The following is an 18,681-nucleotide window of genomic DNA, read 5'->3' as shown; positions in this document are numbered from 1 at the left end:
TAAATAAAATTATTATTATTATTATTATTATTATACATGGCATATACCACGTAAGGGCGAGCAATGCCCCGAACCCTGGGCAACCCAAGGACTGAGGCAAAAGAGAATTAATTGTAATCTTGCATTTTTTCCTCCTGACCTAGATTACAAACAAGTCACGGTCTGAATCCAATTTATCCAATTTTTCATTTTAATTTTTTCCTCGCCTTCTTCCAGGAATAAAAACTTTTTTAAAAATGTTCCATTGACAAACTTATGAGGGCTTCTTTTTTTGTGAGAATGAGTTGCAGAACATATAATTTACTGGAAAATGTTCATAACAATTCCAACAGCGGTGAAAATGCGAAGGAAAAAAAAAATTCCAACATTGTTTTTTTGGGATTTGTTTGTCTGTGGTAAAAAAAAAACCAGCCTAAGAAAATGATTCTCTGGGTCCATATGATTACATCAAACTTGTATAGTTTTTTTTTTATTATAGTGGTGAAAACAAATCTGAAATTTGGAATAAAAATCCATTTCGTTCTTGTTCGGTAACTTATTTCTACGTCTATAGAGTTGGGTGAGGTCATGTTTTTTGCACCCAGAGCTGACATTTTTATTAATACTGTTTTTGGGGCACATATGAAATTTTTATCTCTTTTTATTCCTTTATTTTTGGAGAAGCGTGGCAATCGAAAAATGGCAATAATGGTATCACATAGCTACCAGCCCTCCTGAAATTATGAATTTCACGTCTGTAACATGTGAGCCTATGACTTTCTTGACGTGTGAACCCCCGACTTTCTCAACGTGTGCACACAAAGTCTTTTTCAACCGGTCGAACCTTATGAGTTTTTCAAGAAGCAGCAGCTTCAGGAAATGCCACTGTTTTTTTTTTGTCTTGAAGCATTATTTGTAGCCTTTTTTTAGGTTGTTTCTTGAACGCTTTTTTGTCATTTTTCACAGCTGGAGGAACCTAGGAGAGTTTATACATCATCTTTGTGGTGTCTTTCTTTTTTCTTATTGGAGTTTTTCAGACTTTTTTTTATTGCAACTCCATTCGAAAAGCAAAAATTCTGGCAAAACATTAAAAAAAAAAAAAGATACCCGGGCCCCATGAATGGTTGGGTCACTTCTTTTAACCATTTGGAATCCTGAAGCAGTTAAAAGACGCTCAAAAAGCAGAACATATGAACAGCAAATGTTTTTTACATAGTTCTTTTTGGAGGGCTTTTCCTGGGTACGGTACTTTTTCAGGCAGGAATGGACCTACTTAAAAAAAAAAGACGTTGTGTGCACATAGTCTAGGAGTCAGGAAGAACCAAAGTACCGTTATGTTTTCTTGTACTATTACCTTTTTGCTAGGAGACTCATGCACTTCCTAAAAAGATCGCCTAGTGACACCCCACATACACTCGCTGAGGAAACCAACTTATAGTTACTCGGCTCCTATAGCGGCTGAACTGGTTCTTAATGTTTAAAGTATCTGGTCTGTCTCAGATTCTTTCGCATGTATATGCTATGATTTACGTAAGGGATGTGCTTTGTTTCTCTCCCTAGGTTGCTACAAGGGTGACATGGGTGTGGAAGACATGGAAGCACCTATTTATAAACGTATTTCCTAATGATTAATGAGCTGACAGGATGATCCAGTTACTTACAGGCACAGATCAACCAAACAGCCCTTCTAATATTGTGTAGGTCCCTTTCTGCTGCCGACCCATCGAGGCATGGACTGCACAAAACCACTCGGAAGTCTCCTGTGCTATCTGGTATCAAGACGTTAGGCGATGTGAATGAAAAGGTCATAATTAGACCAGGTCATCTTCTATTGTTCCATGATCCAATTCGGATGCTTAAGTGTCCAATGTAGGCAAAGTTGGTAGTAGACAAGGGGGTCACAATGGGCACTCTGCATAGTCAGCGGCTACACAGCAGGCGGACGCCTTTCTATCCCACCCAGCAGTGATATTTTTTCAGCAACTTGAGCTATTACCCTTTCTTTGCAAGATCATACCCCATGTACACCAATGAGCAGTGAACTCCCAGGGCCCTGTCATCAGATCAAAGATTGTCCTTCGATGGACCACTTTTGACCCATGCCTCAATCATCTAGCTATCCCAATTTGGCCCATGACAAAGTCGTTCAGTACCTTACATTTTCCCTACTTTCAACTTCATGAATTGACTAATGTATCCACTCTCTGAAACCTATCAGAGAATCCATGTTCTCCACTTCCTCTCACAGCAATTTTAGGGTGATACCACAAGGTTCAACCGGCCGTGCAACTAAAACTGCGTAGACCTGTGGTGCCTATTGGCCGCACTATGTGGTTTCATCCCAAGGCTTCACACTTTCAACAAGTATAGTCTGAGTATGACCCTCGATGTTCAGACCGGCTCAAGGTTTTCAACAAGTATAGTCCGAGTAAGAACCTCGATGTCCAGACTGGCTAAAGGTCTCCTTGACCAACTCAACAGCCTGAGGTTAGGAGACCTGTAGCTGAAACAGATCATGTATATTAGATGTGCTAAAAAAGCCTAAAAGGGGTATTCTCAAGTTTGAAAGTTATCTTCTATCCACGGGATAATGTATAACTCATAAATTACTTTATTTGCATAATTTGCATAAATTACTTTATAACTTCCAAATCACTGGTTGTCCGACCATTGGGAATCCTCATCGATCTCAAGAACTGGAGCTCTAAAGAGTCATATCAAGAATGATTGACCACCACTCAATTTACGGAAGGGGTCCCAGTTTTTGGGATAGGTAGGGGTCCCAGTGGTCGGACCCCCCAGCGATCAGGAAGTTATCTTCTATCCAATGGATTGTGGATAACTTTAAAACTTGAGAATAAGCATTTAATTCTATGGCTGATGGGTGTAGGAGGTGAGCAAAGGATTACAGATAAGGAGCAGGTTCAAAGTGTATTCAGCTCAATAAGTAATTAGCTGAAAGTAATTTATGAGTCTGAACGGGCTGAGATCTATAGTCCTTCAAGGTGCTGTCAGTCTACAATTCCCATGTTATTTTAAGGAAGGCACACAAAAAAATCAATACAATGGTGGAGATTTATTAAGCTAAATGCACCAAAATTCTGGTACAATTTGTGCCCCCCCCCCCCCCCAAAGTTTTTAATGAATTGCACCATATTTGTTATGGTTTTGTAACATATCTGACAAAAGGGTGTGGCTTTGCTAAAAAGAGGAGGTGCTTATCAGAATGGGTGTAGCTTAACATACACCAAAAAATGAAACAATATTTACGGCACAAAAGAAGTTGGTGTAAACTGAGACTGGACAGTCTAAAAATTATCCACATTTATCAAACAGGTGCAACAGCTTCACCCACGGTGACACATCTGGCACATTGTAAGACTGTCTCGCCTAAGCAATGCACTCTAAGAACTGAACAGTAATGATTAAGCCGCCCTAACATTATCTGTTCCCACAACCGCAGTAAAGTCCCGATCTCGTCATCAATTTCTCCAATAGTAACTGGAGTAACCTTTATCTACATGGACCTTAGGACCCCTCCTCTCCCTGATCTTCAGAACTGGGAACTTATGGCCACATTTTCCTTGGTTCAAAGGAGCAGTCAGTCGAGGATTCACTTGGAAAGTGACAGCAGAGTACAGTGCAGCGGAAAGATCAGGAATCTTGTAGACTGGAAAAGCACTTTTAAAGGGGACATGTCATCAGATTCATGCTGCCCAAACCACGGCCAACATGAATTAGATCTTGGCTGTATGACTGCGCCCAGGTATACGGTATATTATATTATTACTCGGCCTTTCAGACTAAATATACTTGGCAGGAGATGATACTAGTCCGACTGGCTTTTCCCAGCACTGTTCTAGGTGATTGACAGGTTTCTCGCAATGGTAGAAACCAATCAATGACATCTAGCAGTGCAGGGAAGAGCCGGCCAGGTCTAGCAGTGCAGGGAAGAGCCGGCCAGGTCTAGCAGTGCAGGGAAGAGCCGGCCAGGTCTAGCAGTGCAGGGAAGAGCCGGCCAGGTCTAGCAGTGCAGGGAAGAGCCGGCCAGGTCTAGCAGTGCAGGGAAGAGCCGGCCAGGTCTAGCAGTGCAGGGAAGAGCCGGCCAGGTCTAGCAGTGCAGGGAAGAGCCGGCCAGGTCTAGCAGTGCAGGGAAGAGCCGGCCAGGTCTAGCAGTGCAGGGAAGAGCCGGCCAGGTCTAGCAGTGCAGGGAAGAGCCGGCCAGGTCTAGCAGTGCAGGGAAGAGCCGGCCAGGTCTAGCAGTGCAGGGAAGAGCCGGCCAGGTCTAGCAGTGCAGGGAAGAGCCGGCCAGGTCTAGCAGTGCAGGGAAGAGCCGGCCAGGTCTAGCAGTGCAGGGAAGAGCCGGCCAGGTCTAGCAGTGCAGGGAAGAGCCGGCCAGGTCTAGCAGTGCAGGGAAGAGCCGGCCAGGTCTAGCAGTGCAGGGAAGAGCCGGCCAGGTCTAGCAGTGCAGGGAAGAGCCGGCCAGGTCTAGCAGTGCTGGGAAGAGCCGGCCAGGTCTAGCAGTGCTGGGAAGAGCCGGCCAGGTCTAGCAGTGCAGGGAAGAGCCGGCCAGGTCTAGCAGTGCAGGGAAGAGCCGGCCAGGTCTAGCAGTGCAGGGAAGAGCCGGCCAGGTCTAGCAGTGCAGGGAAGAGCCGGCCAGGTCTAGCAGTGCAGGGAAGAGCCGGCCAGGTCTAGCAGTGCAGGGAAGAGCCGGCCAGGTCTAGCAGTGCAGGGAAGAGCCGGCCAGGTCTAGCAGTGCAGGGAAGAGCCGGCCAGGTCTAGCAGTGCAGGGAAGAGCCGGCCAGGTCTAGCAGTGCAGGGAAGAGCCGGCCAGGTCTAGCAGTGCAGGGAAGAGCCGGCCAGGTCTAGCAGTGCAGGGAAGAGCCGGCCAGGTCTAGCAGTGCAGGGAAGAGCCGGCCAGGTCTAGCAGTGCAGGGAAGAGCCGGCCAGGTCTAGCAGTGCAGGGAAGAGCCGGCCAGGTCTAGCAGTGCAGGGAAGAGCCGGCCAGGTCTAGCAGTGCAGGGAAGAGCCGGCCAGGTCTAGCAGTGCAGGGAAGAGCCGGCCAGGTCTAGCAGTGCAGGGAAGAGCCGGCCAGGTCTAGCAGTGCTGGGAAGAGCCGGCCAGGTCTAGCAGTGCTGGGAAGAGCCAGCCAGGTCTAGCAGTGCAGGGAAGAGCCGGACTATTCTCATCTTCTGCTTGATGTTTAAAGCATATATTCCATGAAATGTCGAAGCATTTATAAAGAAATATATACCCTGGCTGCAATGGTGCTGAATGAATCAGATGACAGATTCCCTTTAAGGGGGTTGTCCAGGACTTTAACATTGATGGCCAATCCTTAGGGAAAAAAATATAAATGCGTTTTTACTTGTGGTTTCTCTCCCCCATTCATATGAATGGGTGACAAAGTTGCAAAAACGCTGAAAGAATTTACATGCTGATGTTTCAAATCCATAGCAAAAGAATAAGCATCTGGCCTGTAAAATACTGCGCTCCCAAGAAAAAACCACAGCATATGAACAAGCCCTAATCCTGATATTAAGACGAGCCTTTTAGTCCAGTCATAGAATCAGGGCCGGATTTAAGAGGTGGGTGGCCCAGGGCCCATTTTGGAGGGAGGCCCATTTTTCAAGGTGTTGCAATATGTAATGCAAAAACGCAAAGTGAAAACGAACCCAAGTTTATTTACAAAAATCATTTACGCAGAGTAATTCAAGTAAAATCATTCATTTTTTACAATCCAGGCACTTTCCTTGATTTTCATGCTGCAAAATCACTAATGATGTCACTAAAGTCCAATGCACACAGGATATCCAACTCGATGCTCATGATAGCCAAATTTACAAGTCGTTCCTGCTTCATGGATGTCCTTAAAGGGAACCCGTCACCCCCAAATTCAAAGATGAGCTAAGCCCACCAGCATCATTCTGTATCTCTAATGCTGTAGATAAGCCCCCGATGTATCCTGAAAGATGAGAAAAAGAGGTCAGATTATACTCACCTGGGCGGGCGGTCCCGGTCCGGGGCCTCCCATCTTCTTATGATGACGTCCTCTTCATCTGTTGAGGGCAGAGCAAAGTACTGCAGTGCGCAGAGAAAGGTCAGAGAGGCCCGGCGCTTGTGCACTGCAGTACTTTGCTCTGCCCTCAACAGGGCAGACAAAGTATGCCTGCGCCGGAGCCACAGCGTGAAGACAAGAAGATGACGTCATAGTAAAAAGATGGGAGGCCCCGGACCACGACGCCCATCGGATCGGACCGCCCGCCCCTGGGAGAGTATAATCTAACCTCTTTTTCTCATCTTTCATGATACATCAGGGGCTTATCTACAGCATTACAGAATGCTGTAGATAAGCCCCTGATGCTGGTGGGCTAAAGGTACCTTCACACGAAACGACATTATAACGATATCGCTAGCGATCCGTGACGTTGCAGCGTCCTCGCTAGCGATATCGTTTCGTTTGACACGCAGCAGCGATCAGGATCCTGCTGTGATGTCGCTGGTCGCTGAATAAAGTCCAGAACTTTATTTGGTCGTCCGATCGCTGTGTATCGTTGTGTTTGAAAGCAAAAGCAACGATACCAGCGATATTTTACACTGGTAACCAGGGTAAACATCGGGTTACTAAGCGCAGGGCCGCGCTTAGTTACCCGATGTTTACCCTGGTTACTAGCGTAAAATGTAAAAAAAACAAACAGCACATACTCACATTGCGTCCCCTGCAGTCTGCTTCCTCCTCTGACTCAGCGCCGCAAAGTGAAAGTGAAAGCAGCACAGCGGTGACGTCACCGCTCTGCTCTCACTGTACGGCGCTCAGTCAGTCAGGAAGTGGACGCAGGGGGACGTGAATGTAAGTATGTGCTGTTTGTTTTTTTTAGATTTTACGCTGGTAACCAGGGTAAACATCGGGTTACTAAGCGCGGCCCTGCGCTTAGTTACCCGATGTTTACCCTGGTTACCAGGGGACCTCGGCATAGTTGATCGCTGGAGAGCGGTCTGTGTGACAGCTCTCCAGCGACCAAACAGCGACGCTGCAGCGATCGACATCGTTGTCGCTATCGCTGCAGCGTCGCTTCGTGTGAAGGTACCTTTAGCTCAACTTTGATATTGGGGGTGACAGGTTCCCTTTAAGATATTTATCCCTATATTGGTGGGAGGACCCCGCTTGGTGGGTGGCCCAGGCCCCTTGGGCCCCCACTAATTCTGGGCATTCATAGAATTAGAGACCTTGTAAGTCCAAGGGTATTCAGTCTCTGACTTAACAGCGTTGAGAAACACGTGATGGTGTCTCTGCGGCTTTTCTACATGCATTAACAGCCTAAATGACAGCTGCAGCTTGTACTGAGCGAAGATAGATCTCCGCAGGGAAGAGGGGCACTAAGGATCAGTCAATCAGGCTAAGGCTACTTTCACACTAGTCTGTCGGTACAGGCCGTCGCAAACCGTCGGCCCAACGGACAGTGTGCTAATTAATCACAACGTGGGCAGCGGATGCAGTCTTACGACACATCCGCTGCCCAGTGTGATGAGCGGGGAGGAGGGGGCAGAGTTTTGGCCGCGCATGCGCGGTCGAAAATGGCGGACTCGACGCACAAAAAAAGTTACATGGAACTTTTTTTGTGCCGACGGTCCGCCAAAACATGACGCATCCGTCGCACGTGTGGCCATACGTCGCAATGCGTCGCTAATGTTAGTCTATGTGGAAAAAAGTAGTATCCTGCAGACAACTTTGCAGGATGCGTTTTTTCTCCTAAACGACGCATTGCGACGTACGCAAAACGAAGCTAGTGTGAAAGTAGCCTAAGGCTACTTTCACATTAGCGTCGTGCACTGCACGTCGCTATGCGTCGTTTTAGAGAAAAAACGCATCCTGCAAAAGTGCTTGCAGGATGCGTTTTTTCTCCGTTGACTTGCATTAGCGACGCATTGCCACACGTCACAACCGTCGTGCGACGGTTGCGTCGTACCGTCGCCACCAAAAAACGTTGCTTGTAACGTTTTTTGGTGCGTCGTTCCCGTCTTTTCTGACCGCGCATGCGCGGCCGGAACGCCGCCCCCGCCTCCCTGCACCTCACAATGGGGCAGCGGATGCGTTGAAAAACAGCATCCGCTGCTCCCGTTGTGCGGCGCTTGCACAGTATGCGTCGGTGTGCTGCAACGTCGCATTGCGACGTGCAGTGCACGACGCTAATGTGAAAGTAGCCTAAGAGGGCACAAATTCAGCTGCAGGGAGCAGCAGCAGCTCTGAGGGTCTGTCAATAAACTTACGTGGGTGGAGACTGGAGGTTATATTTTCTTAAAGGATTATATAGACATTCTAACATGGATTTTCAAAGAATGTACACCAGCCTCATCAGGTGTAAAAGATCTATTCACGGTAATAGAAAGTATGCCATTTGCATTGTGAAATCTCGTGACAAGTATACTTTAAGGACAAAATTCTTAAATCCACCCATCTCCTTCTCTACACCACGACAGGTAATGGGGCTCTAAGATGCTACTGATGGCAGCACTCGGTGCGGCGCTTTTACACTTTACCAGCCGACTGGCAGGACACCTCAGAAATGCACCTCCGAAACAATTGTTAGAGGTGGTCATAAATGAAATATTTGACCTGTCAGAGAACTGGACACCATTTATATAGATGACATGGGTGGATACAATACTTCAGTCCGTACCGAGATACACAGTGCAAAAGAGTTTTTTACTAAAAAAGTAACAAGAAAAAAAATGTAAAAAATGGCATAACACTAATACATAAGGAGAAATATCCAACTCTTCCGATTAGTCCAGATCACCAAGTACAAAAGTAGTGAGCGGTCATATTGCAGCACAGGAAGTTGTGGGCTATAGAATAGTTGATTCCTTGGGCAAAGAAAAATCTGACGGACTTGCAGACCGGAAAAATTCCTGACCCCCTCATGATCACAGCTCTGAGAGCTCCCAGAAGATCTTTTTTTAGGAGGACCTATCTGCAACTACAGCTTTTATCGGTAAAGCTTTGCGTTTTCTATTAAATAACAAATCTGCAGCATTCTTTTAATCAGATTATTGCATTATGGGTTTTTTTAACAGTCGGAGCATGTTCCTTACCCACTCTCACCTTGACACACATTTACTGGAGGAATAACAGAGGGCCAAAACCACGACAGAGGGCCAAAACCACGACACATGGCCACAACCACGACGCGCGGCAGCCTGGACACAATCATGATGCTCGACAAAATATGCTCCAAACTTTACTTTATGACAAGTGTCAACCAAAATAGATGTCAGGAGAAGTGATGGGTCCCCTTTTTAAAAGGTCCACAATGAAACCTCCAAGTAAGGTTTTCGAAATATGTAGCAAAAAAATAAAAAATTAAATATTTACAGAGATTTGATACATACAAGTGCGGCAAAGATGAATTGGTACAGATTTAGGCAACCGTGTAACCAAAGAGAGGATCCCAAATGGTAACTGACTCTCTGCCCATATGCACTTTTAGGAAATGTGGGCATCTTAGTGGGGTAAACTGCTCAGGGGTATCCTGGCAGACACAAATGATTACCTACTCATTGAATTGGTGCTAACTGTTACATGCATGTTGGTCCCACCGATCGACACTACAGGGGACGTGTCCCCTTCATTTTCCCCACACCTCAAGGCAAAGACCAGTAGGAGTTGAATGGAGCAACTGGCTGCTGTGCATCCTCATGCTCCAGGGTCTGTAGCACTGTAAAAATAGCTGACTGCGGTGCTATGGACGCAGAACTTAGTGGCGGGGAGCAAGCACAACCAGCTGCTCCAATGACCGTCTCCTGGCCATGGTCAGGGGTGAAGGAAAGGGAATACGACCCCAGTTTTGGCGATCGATAAGAATCCCAGACGTGGAACCTCCAACAATGTATCAACAATAACCCCTGATCCTACAAAAAACTATTCGGAAAGCAAAATAAGCTTCTGCCAAACATAAGAGGAGCCGTGTATCCTGGAGGAAAGTAATAGGATCAGATGAGATATAGTCCAAAATGTTAAGTGGTTCCCAGTGACGGGTGAACCAGTAGGTAAAAGGCTGGGGTCACACTTGGCGTAAGACAATACGCCACGTATTATACGTCCGTACTACGGCCGTAATACGGAGAAATGTTCCCAAAATATTGATCCGTAGTCAGGGTGTTTCAGCGTATTTTGCGCATGGCATCCTCCATATGTAATCCGTATGGCATCCGTACTGCGAGATTTTCGCGCAGGCTTGCAAAACCGACATCTAATGGATTTATGTGCTCAAATGTTAGGGAAAACATATATACAGTATGTATATATATATATATATATATATATATATATATATATATATATATATATATATATATATATATATAATTGAGACACATATATATATTCTGTATTTAGATTTCATTCAGCGCGATATCTGTGAAAAGTCGGTAATTCAATTGCCGGCTTTTCATTTCTCCTGCACAAACCCGACAGGATATAAGACATGGTTACATACAGTAAACCATCTCATATCCCCTTTTTTTGCATATTCCACACTACTAATGTTAGTAGTGTGTATGTGCAAAATTTCAGCTCTGTAGCTGCTGAAATAAAGGGTTAAATGGCGGAAAAAATTGGCGTGGGCTCCCGCGCAAATTTCTCCGCCAGAGTGGTAAAGCCAGTGACTGACGGCAGAGATTAATAGCCAGGAGAGGGTCCATGGTTATTGCCCCCCCACCCCCCCCCGTGGCTAAAAACATCTGCCCCCAGCCACCCCAGAAAAGGCACATCTGGAAGATGCGCCTATTCTGGCACTTGGCCACTCTCTTCCCACTCCCGTGTAGCGGTGGGATATGGGGTAATGAAGGGTTAATGCCACCTTGCTATTGTAAGGTGACATTAAGCCAGATTAATAATGGAGAGGCGTCAATGATGACACCTATCCATTATTAATCCAATTGTATGAAAGGGTTAAAACACACACACATGATTTAAAAGTATTTTAATGAAATAAACACAGCGGTTGTTGTAATAATTTATTGCTCTCTCAATCCATCAGGAACACCCTCGCTTGGCAAAATAATAAACGCACAAGATACATACCTTCTGATGTCAGATCACGTCCCACGAAGTAATCCATCTGAAGGGGTTAACTAATATTACAGGCACGAGCTGCGATAAACCACTCGCTCGTGCCTGTAATCCCCCGGGTGCTGAAAGGAAAGCTGGATCTGTACTTACATTGAGTCGCGGTGATGCGCCCCCTGCTGGATGTTCTCATGAACTGCAGCCTGGGAACTTTTTCCCACGCTCCAGGTCATATGAGGACATCCACCAGGGGGCGCATCACCGCGACTGAAGGAAATGTAGGTCAATGACCTACATTTCATTCATTCGCCGGGGAATTACAAGCACAGCTGCATTTAGAACAACTCCTGCCTGTAATATTAGTTAACCCCTTCAGATGGATTACTTCGTGGGACGTGATCTGACATCAGAAGGTATGTATCTTGTGCGTTTATTATTTTGCCAAGCGAGGGTGTTCCTGATGGATTGAGAGAACAATAAATTATTACAACAACCGCTGTGTTTATTTCATTAAAATACTTTTAAATCATGTGTGTGTGTTTTTTATTATTAATTATTTATTAATCTGGCTTAATGTCACCTTACAATAGCAAGGTGGCATTAACCCTTCATTACCCCATATCCCACCGCTACAGGGAGTGGGAAGAGAGTGGCCAAGTGCCAGAATAGGCGCATCTTCCAGATGTGCCTTTTCTGGGGTGGCTGGGGGCAGATGTTTTTAGCCACGGGGGGGCCAATAACCATGGACCCTCTCCTGGCTATTAATATCTGCCCTCAGTCACTGGCTTTACCACCACTCTGGCGGAGAAAATTGCGCGGGAGCCCACGCCAATTTTTTCCGCCATTTAACCCTTTCTTTTAGCAGCTACAGCGCTGAAATTTTGCACATACACACTACTAACATTAGTAGTGTGGAATATGCAAAAAAAAAGGGGATATGAGATGGTTTACTGTATGTAAACCATGTCTCATATCCTGTCGGGTTTGGGAAGGAGAAATGAAAAGCCGGCAATTGAATTACCGACTTTTCACTAACACCGCTGCGTATTTCTCGCAAGTCACACTGCAGGTCCGTGTGGAATCCGTATTTTTCTCGCCCCCATAGACTTTCATTAGCGATTTTTTTTGCGCAATACGCTGACAAACGCAGCATGCTGCGATTTTGTACGGCCGTAGAAACCCGTATAATACTGAACCGTAATATACGGCTGATAGGACTAGACCCATTGAGAATAATTGTGCCGTATGTAATGCAAGTTTTACGGACGTAATTTCTGCGCTCTTACGTCCGTAAAACACGCATGTGTGACCCCGGCCAAAGTCTCAGGGGTGATAATAGTCTTCAATCCGGCATCTAATATACCAGAGGTTGCAGTGGTCCGGCACTCAGCGTCCGCCTGTGTCATGTTACAGATGGTTATTTACAGGTGCTTCTCCCAAAATTAGAATATCATCAAAAAGTTAATTTAGTTCCAGTTCTTCAATACAAAAAGTGAAACTCATATTATATAGAGTCATTACACACAGAGTGATGTATTTCAAGTGTTTATTTCTGTTAATGTTGATGATTATGGCTTACAGCCAATGAAAACCCAAAAGTCTTTTTCTCAGTAAATTAGAATGCTTTATAACGCCAGCTTGAAAAAATGATTTTAAAATCAGAAATGTTGGCCTACTAAAATGTATGTTCAGTAAATGCACTCAATACTTGGTCGCGGCTCCTTTTGCATCAATTGCTGCATCAATGCGACGTGGCATTGAGGCGATCAGCCTGTGGCACTGCTGAGGGGTTATGGAAGCCCAGGTTGCTTTGATAGCAGCCTTCAGCTCTTCTGCATTGTTGGGTCTGGTGTCTCTCATCTTCCCCTTGACAATATCCATAGATTCTCTATGGGGTGAAGGTCAGGTGAGTTTGCTGCCAATCAAGCGCAGTGATACTATTGTTTGTACACCAGGTATTGGTACTTTTGGCAGTGTGGACAGGGGCCAAGTCCTGCTGGAGAATGAAATTTCCATCTCCAAAAAGCTTGTGGGCAGAGGGAAGCATGAAGTGCTCTAACATTTCCTTATAGACGGCTGCACTGACTTTGGACTTGATAAAACAGTGGACCTACAGCAGCAGACGACATGGCTCCCCAAACCATCACTGATAGTGGAAACTTCACACTAGACCTCCAGCAGCTTGGATTGTGGCCTCTCCACTCTTCCTCCAGACTCTGGGACATTGATTTCCAAATGAAAAGAAAAATTTACTTTCATCTGAAAACAACACCTTGGACCACTGACAACAGTCCAGCTTTTCTCCTTGGCCTAGGTAAGATGATTCTGGCGTTGTCTATTGGTTATGAGTAGCTTGACACAAGGAATGTGACACTTGTAGTCCATGTCCTGGATACGTCTGTGTGTAGGGGATCTTGAAGCAATGACTCCAGCAGCAGTCCACTCCTTGTGAATCTCCCCCAAATATTTGAATGGTCTTTTCCTAACAATCCTTTCAAGGCTGCAGTTATCCCGGTTGCTTGTGCACCTTTTTCTACTACACTTTTTCCTTCCACTCAACCTTCCATTAATATGCTTGGATACAGCACTCTGAACAGCCGGCTTCTTTAGCAATGACCTTTTGTGGCTTACCCTCCTTGTGGAGTGTGTCAGTGACTGCCTTCTGGACATCTGTCAAGTCAGCAGTCTTCTCCATGATTGTGGAGCTACTGAAACAGACTAAGGGACCTTTGTAAACACTTAGGAAGCCACAGCAGGTGTTTTTTTTAATTAATTATTCTAATTTACTGAGATAACGACTTTGGGGTTTTCATTGGCTGTAAGCCATAATCATCAACATTAACAGAAATTAACATGTGAAATAGATCACTCTGTTTGTAATGACTATATAAATGAGTTTCGATTTTTGTATTGAAGAACTGAAATAAATTAACTTTTTGATGATATTCTAATTCTGTGAGAAGCAGCTGTATGTATCAGGCCGTCAGTTCTGCAGAATGTTACTACGTCGGAGCTTCCTGTGCCTCAGACAGGCAGAGACGTTCTCATGCAGAGCACATCCCGGCAGCCGCCACTTCCAGACACAATCACACCCGGAACTAGGAAAGGAAACATTGAAGTTAATGATGACATGTCAAACGCAGGACTAGAGCCCACGTCAGCATCCAGGACAGCACACACCTGGGCAGGGAGCAACGCGGCAAAATCAGACAGCGGGCCACCAGACGGCAGCCACGCGAATTAGATTCTAAAAAATTAGAGTAGAGATTTTTTTTTGTGACCCATAATTAGGATAGGGTAGTCATGCTGGATACTGACAGACCAGCTGACTGTCGCCTCTACCGGACACTGACAGGACCGCTGACGGTCGCCTCTACCGGACACTGACAGGACCGCTGACGGTCGCCTCTACCGGACACTGACAGGACCGCTGACGGTCGCCTCTACCGGACACTGACAGGACCGCTGACGGTCGCCTCTACCGGACACTGACAGGACCGCTGACGGTCGCCTCTACCGGACACTGACAGAACCGTTGACGGTCGCCTCTACCGGACACTGACAGAACCGCTGACGGTCGCCTCTACCGGACACTGACAGAACCGCTGACGGTCGCCTCTACCGGACACTGACAGAACCGCTGACGGTCGCCTCTACCGGACACTGACAGAACCGCTGACTGTCGCCTCCACCGGACACTGACAGAACCGCTGACGGTCGCCTCTACCGGACACTGACAGGACCACTGACTGTCGCCTCCACCGGACACTGACAGAACCGCTGACGGTCGCCTCTACCGGACACTGACAGAACCGCTGACGGTCGCCTCCACCGGACACTGACAGAACCGCTGACGGTCGCCTCTACCGGACACTGACAGGACCGCTGACGGTCGCCTCTACCGGACACTGACAGGACCGCTGACGGTCGCCTCTACCGGACACTGACAGGACCGCTGACGGTCGCCTCTACCGGGCACTGACAGGACCGATGACGGTCGCCTCTACCGGACACTGACAGAACCGCTGACGGTCGCCTCTACCGGACACTGACAGGACCGCTGACGGTCGCCTCTACCGGACGCTGACGGTCGCCTCTACCAGACACTGATGGCGACCGTCAGCGGTTCTGTCAGTGTCCGGTAGAGGCAACAGTCAGCGGCTCTTCTACCGGACACTGACAGAACCGCTGACGGTCACCTGTACCGGACACTGACAGAACCGCTGGCGGTCCTCTCTAACGGACACTGACAGAACCGCTGGCGGTCGCCTCTACCGGACACTGACAGAACCGCTGACGGTCGCCTCTACCGGACACTGACAGAACCGCTGACGGTCACCTCTACCGGACACTGACAGAATTGCTGATAGTCGCTTCTACCGGACACTGACAGAACCGCTGACGGTCGCCTCTACCGGACACTGACAGAAACGCTGACGGTCGCCTCTACCGGACACTTACAGAACCGCTGACGGTCGCCTCTACCGGACACTGACAGGACCGCTGACGGTCGCCTCTACCGGACACTGACAGGACCGCTGACGGTCGCCTCTACCGGACACTGACAGAAACGCTGACGGTCGCCTCTACCGGACACTTACAGAACCGCTGACGGTCGCCTCTACCGGACACTGACAGGACCGCTGACGGTCGCCTCTACCGGACACTTACAGAACCGCTGACGGTCGCCTCTACCGGACACTGACAGAAACGCTGACGGTCGCCTCTACCGGACACTTACAGAAACGCTGACGGTCGCCTCTACCGGACACTGACAGAACCGCTGACGGTCGCCTCTACCGGACACTGACAGAACCGCTGACGGTCGCCTCTACCGGACACTGACAGAATTGCTGATAGTCGCTTCTACCGGACACTGACAGGACCGCTGACGGTCGCCTCTACCGGACACTTACAGAACCGCTGACGGTCGCCTCTACCGGACACTGACAGAAACGCTGACGGTCGCCTCTACCGGACACTGACAGAAACGCTGACGGTCGCCTCTACCGGACACTTACAGAACCGCTGACGGTCGCCTCTACCGGACACTGACAGGACCGCGGACTGTCGTCCAACTATTGGACCGGATACAGCACAGACACAACCCGTGAACCTTCGGCCAGAGAATGAGAGTTCTGCGATTCCTTTCCTTACATTGCCGCTCTGTGTGAACAGGGGTCAGCGGATCCACTCATGCAGCGGTGCAGACACGGCGGTACCACCGGCTGAGAGCAGCAGCCCCCGATCGCCAGCTCTGCGGACCACTGTCACACACACACACACGGGGCTCAGCAGGACACTGCACACACTTGAACGGGACACTGTCAGTAAGTAGGAAGTTACCATGGAGACAAGGAGCGCCCCTTACCTGGCCGTCCCCGTTGCTGCTGCCCCCTGCGCCCTCCAGCTGCTTCTCCCTGTACAGAGACCACAGACCCACGTTGGGCAGGAAGAGCAGGGCGGCCAGCCCCAGCCCCACCGCCTGCAAAAGACGCTTCTGTTTCCGCCGCATGGGAAGAAGCCCACGCCCTGCCAGCAAACTCCGCACCGACAGCCCCGGACACCGACACAGCCACCGCCGGGCAGCGCTACCTGCACTGAGCCTCCACCGCCGCCGCCGCCGCTGCCGGGAGAGGGGCGGGGACACGCTGCGCACTCCCGCTACCTCTGAGCCAGCGCGCCTGGGGCCGGACACGGTGTGTGAGAGCTGCGCTGCCGCTACTGTCCGCCAGAGGGCAGTGCGGCGCCGAGCCTGCGAGACAACCTGTGGCTGCTGCAGAACTACAAAGCCCAGCAAAAAAGGCTTATTTATTTACTTGCATAAATTGTAGTTGTGAATGGCACCATTCATTTCACCAAATAATGTATTGAAAAACAGGAAAACAATTCTAGGTGCAATGAAATGGGGAAAACACAAATCCAGCATTGTTTTATTTTTTTAATTATTTTAATGTGCCGTAAAAATGACCTGAAAATGGTATGATTATAGCGACACCACATTTTTCTGTTATTTTTTTTTTTTTAATTTAGTAATTTAAAAAAATCACAACTTTGTAAAAAAAAAAAAATTAGTTTGCATCTCCATTTTCATAACTTTTTTATTTTTCCGTCAATGGAGCTGATTGAGGGTTCGTCTTTTACGCGCCGAGCTGTAGTTTTTATCGGTACAATCTTGATCACTTTTTATTGCATTTTTAAGTGCAGTTATAAAAACAAAATGTTATTTAAGGTGTTATATTTTTTTCTTTTTGGCATTTTTAAAGATCGGACTTTTACTCACCCCGCGATACCGAGTGTGTTTTTTTTTTTTTTTTTTTTTTTATTTACTTTTTTTTTTTACATTATTTTTACATCAAATAAGAAAAGGGGTTGGATGTAACCTTGTAGATTTTTTAATTTAATATATATATTATTTTATTTGTTTTTTAATTTTTTTTTTGCATTAACGTTACTTTCTTTTTTAGCCTCCTATGGGGACTCGAAACCCAGCCCCAAGATGGTGACCCCCCAGGGAAGAGAGGCAATGGGCTCCCCAGCGGTTCCATGCTATCTGTCATTGTTGGTGAGCGATTAAATGGTTAAACGGCAGCGATCGGAGCTTGCGGTTAGAAAGGGGTTAAGCATTGCGCAATGAAAAGTTATTTCCCTTTCAAGTAAGATTTTTTTTTTAATCTCAATTTCTAAAACCTCTGCTTGCTGTCAGTGAATGGAAACCTTCCAGCAGCCGCAGCAATCATTGGTCCATATAAAGAGCACAATGCCCTACCAATCGATACTGCCCATCTATCTTGAAGAGAGTTTGTCAGCAGGTTTTTGATATGTGATCTAGGGGCAGACTGATGTAGGGGCTGAGACCATGATTCCAGCGATGTATCACTTACTAGGCTGTGTGTTGCTTTTTCAATAAAATCAGTGTTTTATCAGCAGGAGATTATCACTACAGGACTAGGTGTCTCGTGCCTCCTGGTCCAACCACCCCCCCCAGCACTGATTGGCAGCTTTCTTTCAATATACAGTGTATACAGCCAATCAGTGGTGTGGGCGGGGTTATACATAGCTCAGTATTCCACGCTCTGCCCAAACTGTGATTGTATCAAAATGACAGCAAGCAGCTCAGCAAGTGACACATCACTGGAATCAGGGTCTCAGCCCCTACATCGGGGTGCTCTCAGATTACTGAGCGAAAACCTGCTGACAAATTCCCTTTAAGGATAAGCAAGTCCTGGACAACCCCTTTAATAGAAGCGCCGGAACAGAACATTTTGTGCCATATCGTTAGTAAATGTGGCTAATTGTACATAGTCCTCAGGGCGGCCATTAAGCTGTCTATAGGAAAGCGTTCTTTGTTCTGTGCTGGATCTGTAAAACCTCTATCTGGTAATCTCTGCTCCTGAGTATATTGATATATTGACGCTTCTCCTTCCTGGACATAATTGTTTGACTCTAGTAAATTGGTCCACAGAAGCGGTGCCTGTCAGTCCCTCAATTAACGGCGCTAAGAATAGAAAGAAGGAAATTAGCTCTTCATGCCTTTCCGCAATGTTATCATAGTGATGGGGGGCAAGAAGCGTAGCGGGCAGCCCCCCCATCACCGCTGCTGTCAAATATGGGTGATGGGCACTAACACGATC

General features: G+C 47.3%; 1 protein-coding gene across 1 annotated transcript in view; it reads right to left on the bottom strand.

Annotated features, from left to right (window-relative positions):
* Positions 1 to 16,756, bottom strand: part of GALNT10 (polypeptide N-acetylgalactosaminyltransferase 10) — a 125,604-nt gene extending 108,848 nt beyond the window's left edge. The window contains exon 1 of the mRNA XM_077266397.1: positions 16,419 to 16,756. Coding sequence (XP_077122512.1) covers positions 16,419 to 16,562 — 144 coding nt within the window. The 5' untranslated portion in view covers positions 16,563 to 16,756. The remainder of the gene's footprint in view (positions 1 to 16,418) is intronic.
* Positions 16,757 to 18,681: the final 1,925 nt, after the last annotated feature.

The sequence above is a fragment of the Ranitomeya variabilis genome, chromosome 5 (assembly GCF_051348905.1).
Source record: "Ranitomeya variabilis isolate aRanVar5 chromosome 5, aRanVar5.hap1, whole genome shotgun sequence".
In the NCBI taxonomy this organism is placed as follows: Eukaryota; Metazoa; Chordata; class Amphibia; order Anura; family Dendrobatidae; genus Ranitomeya; species Ranitomeya variabilis.
This window is presented reverse-complemented; position numbering and strand designations above follow the sequence as displayed.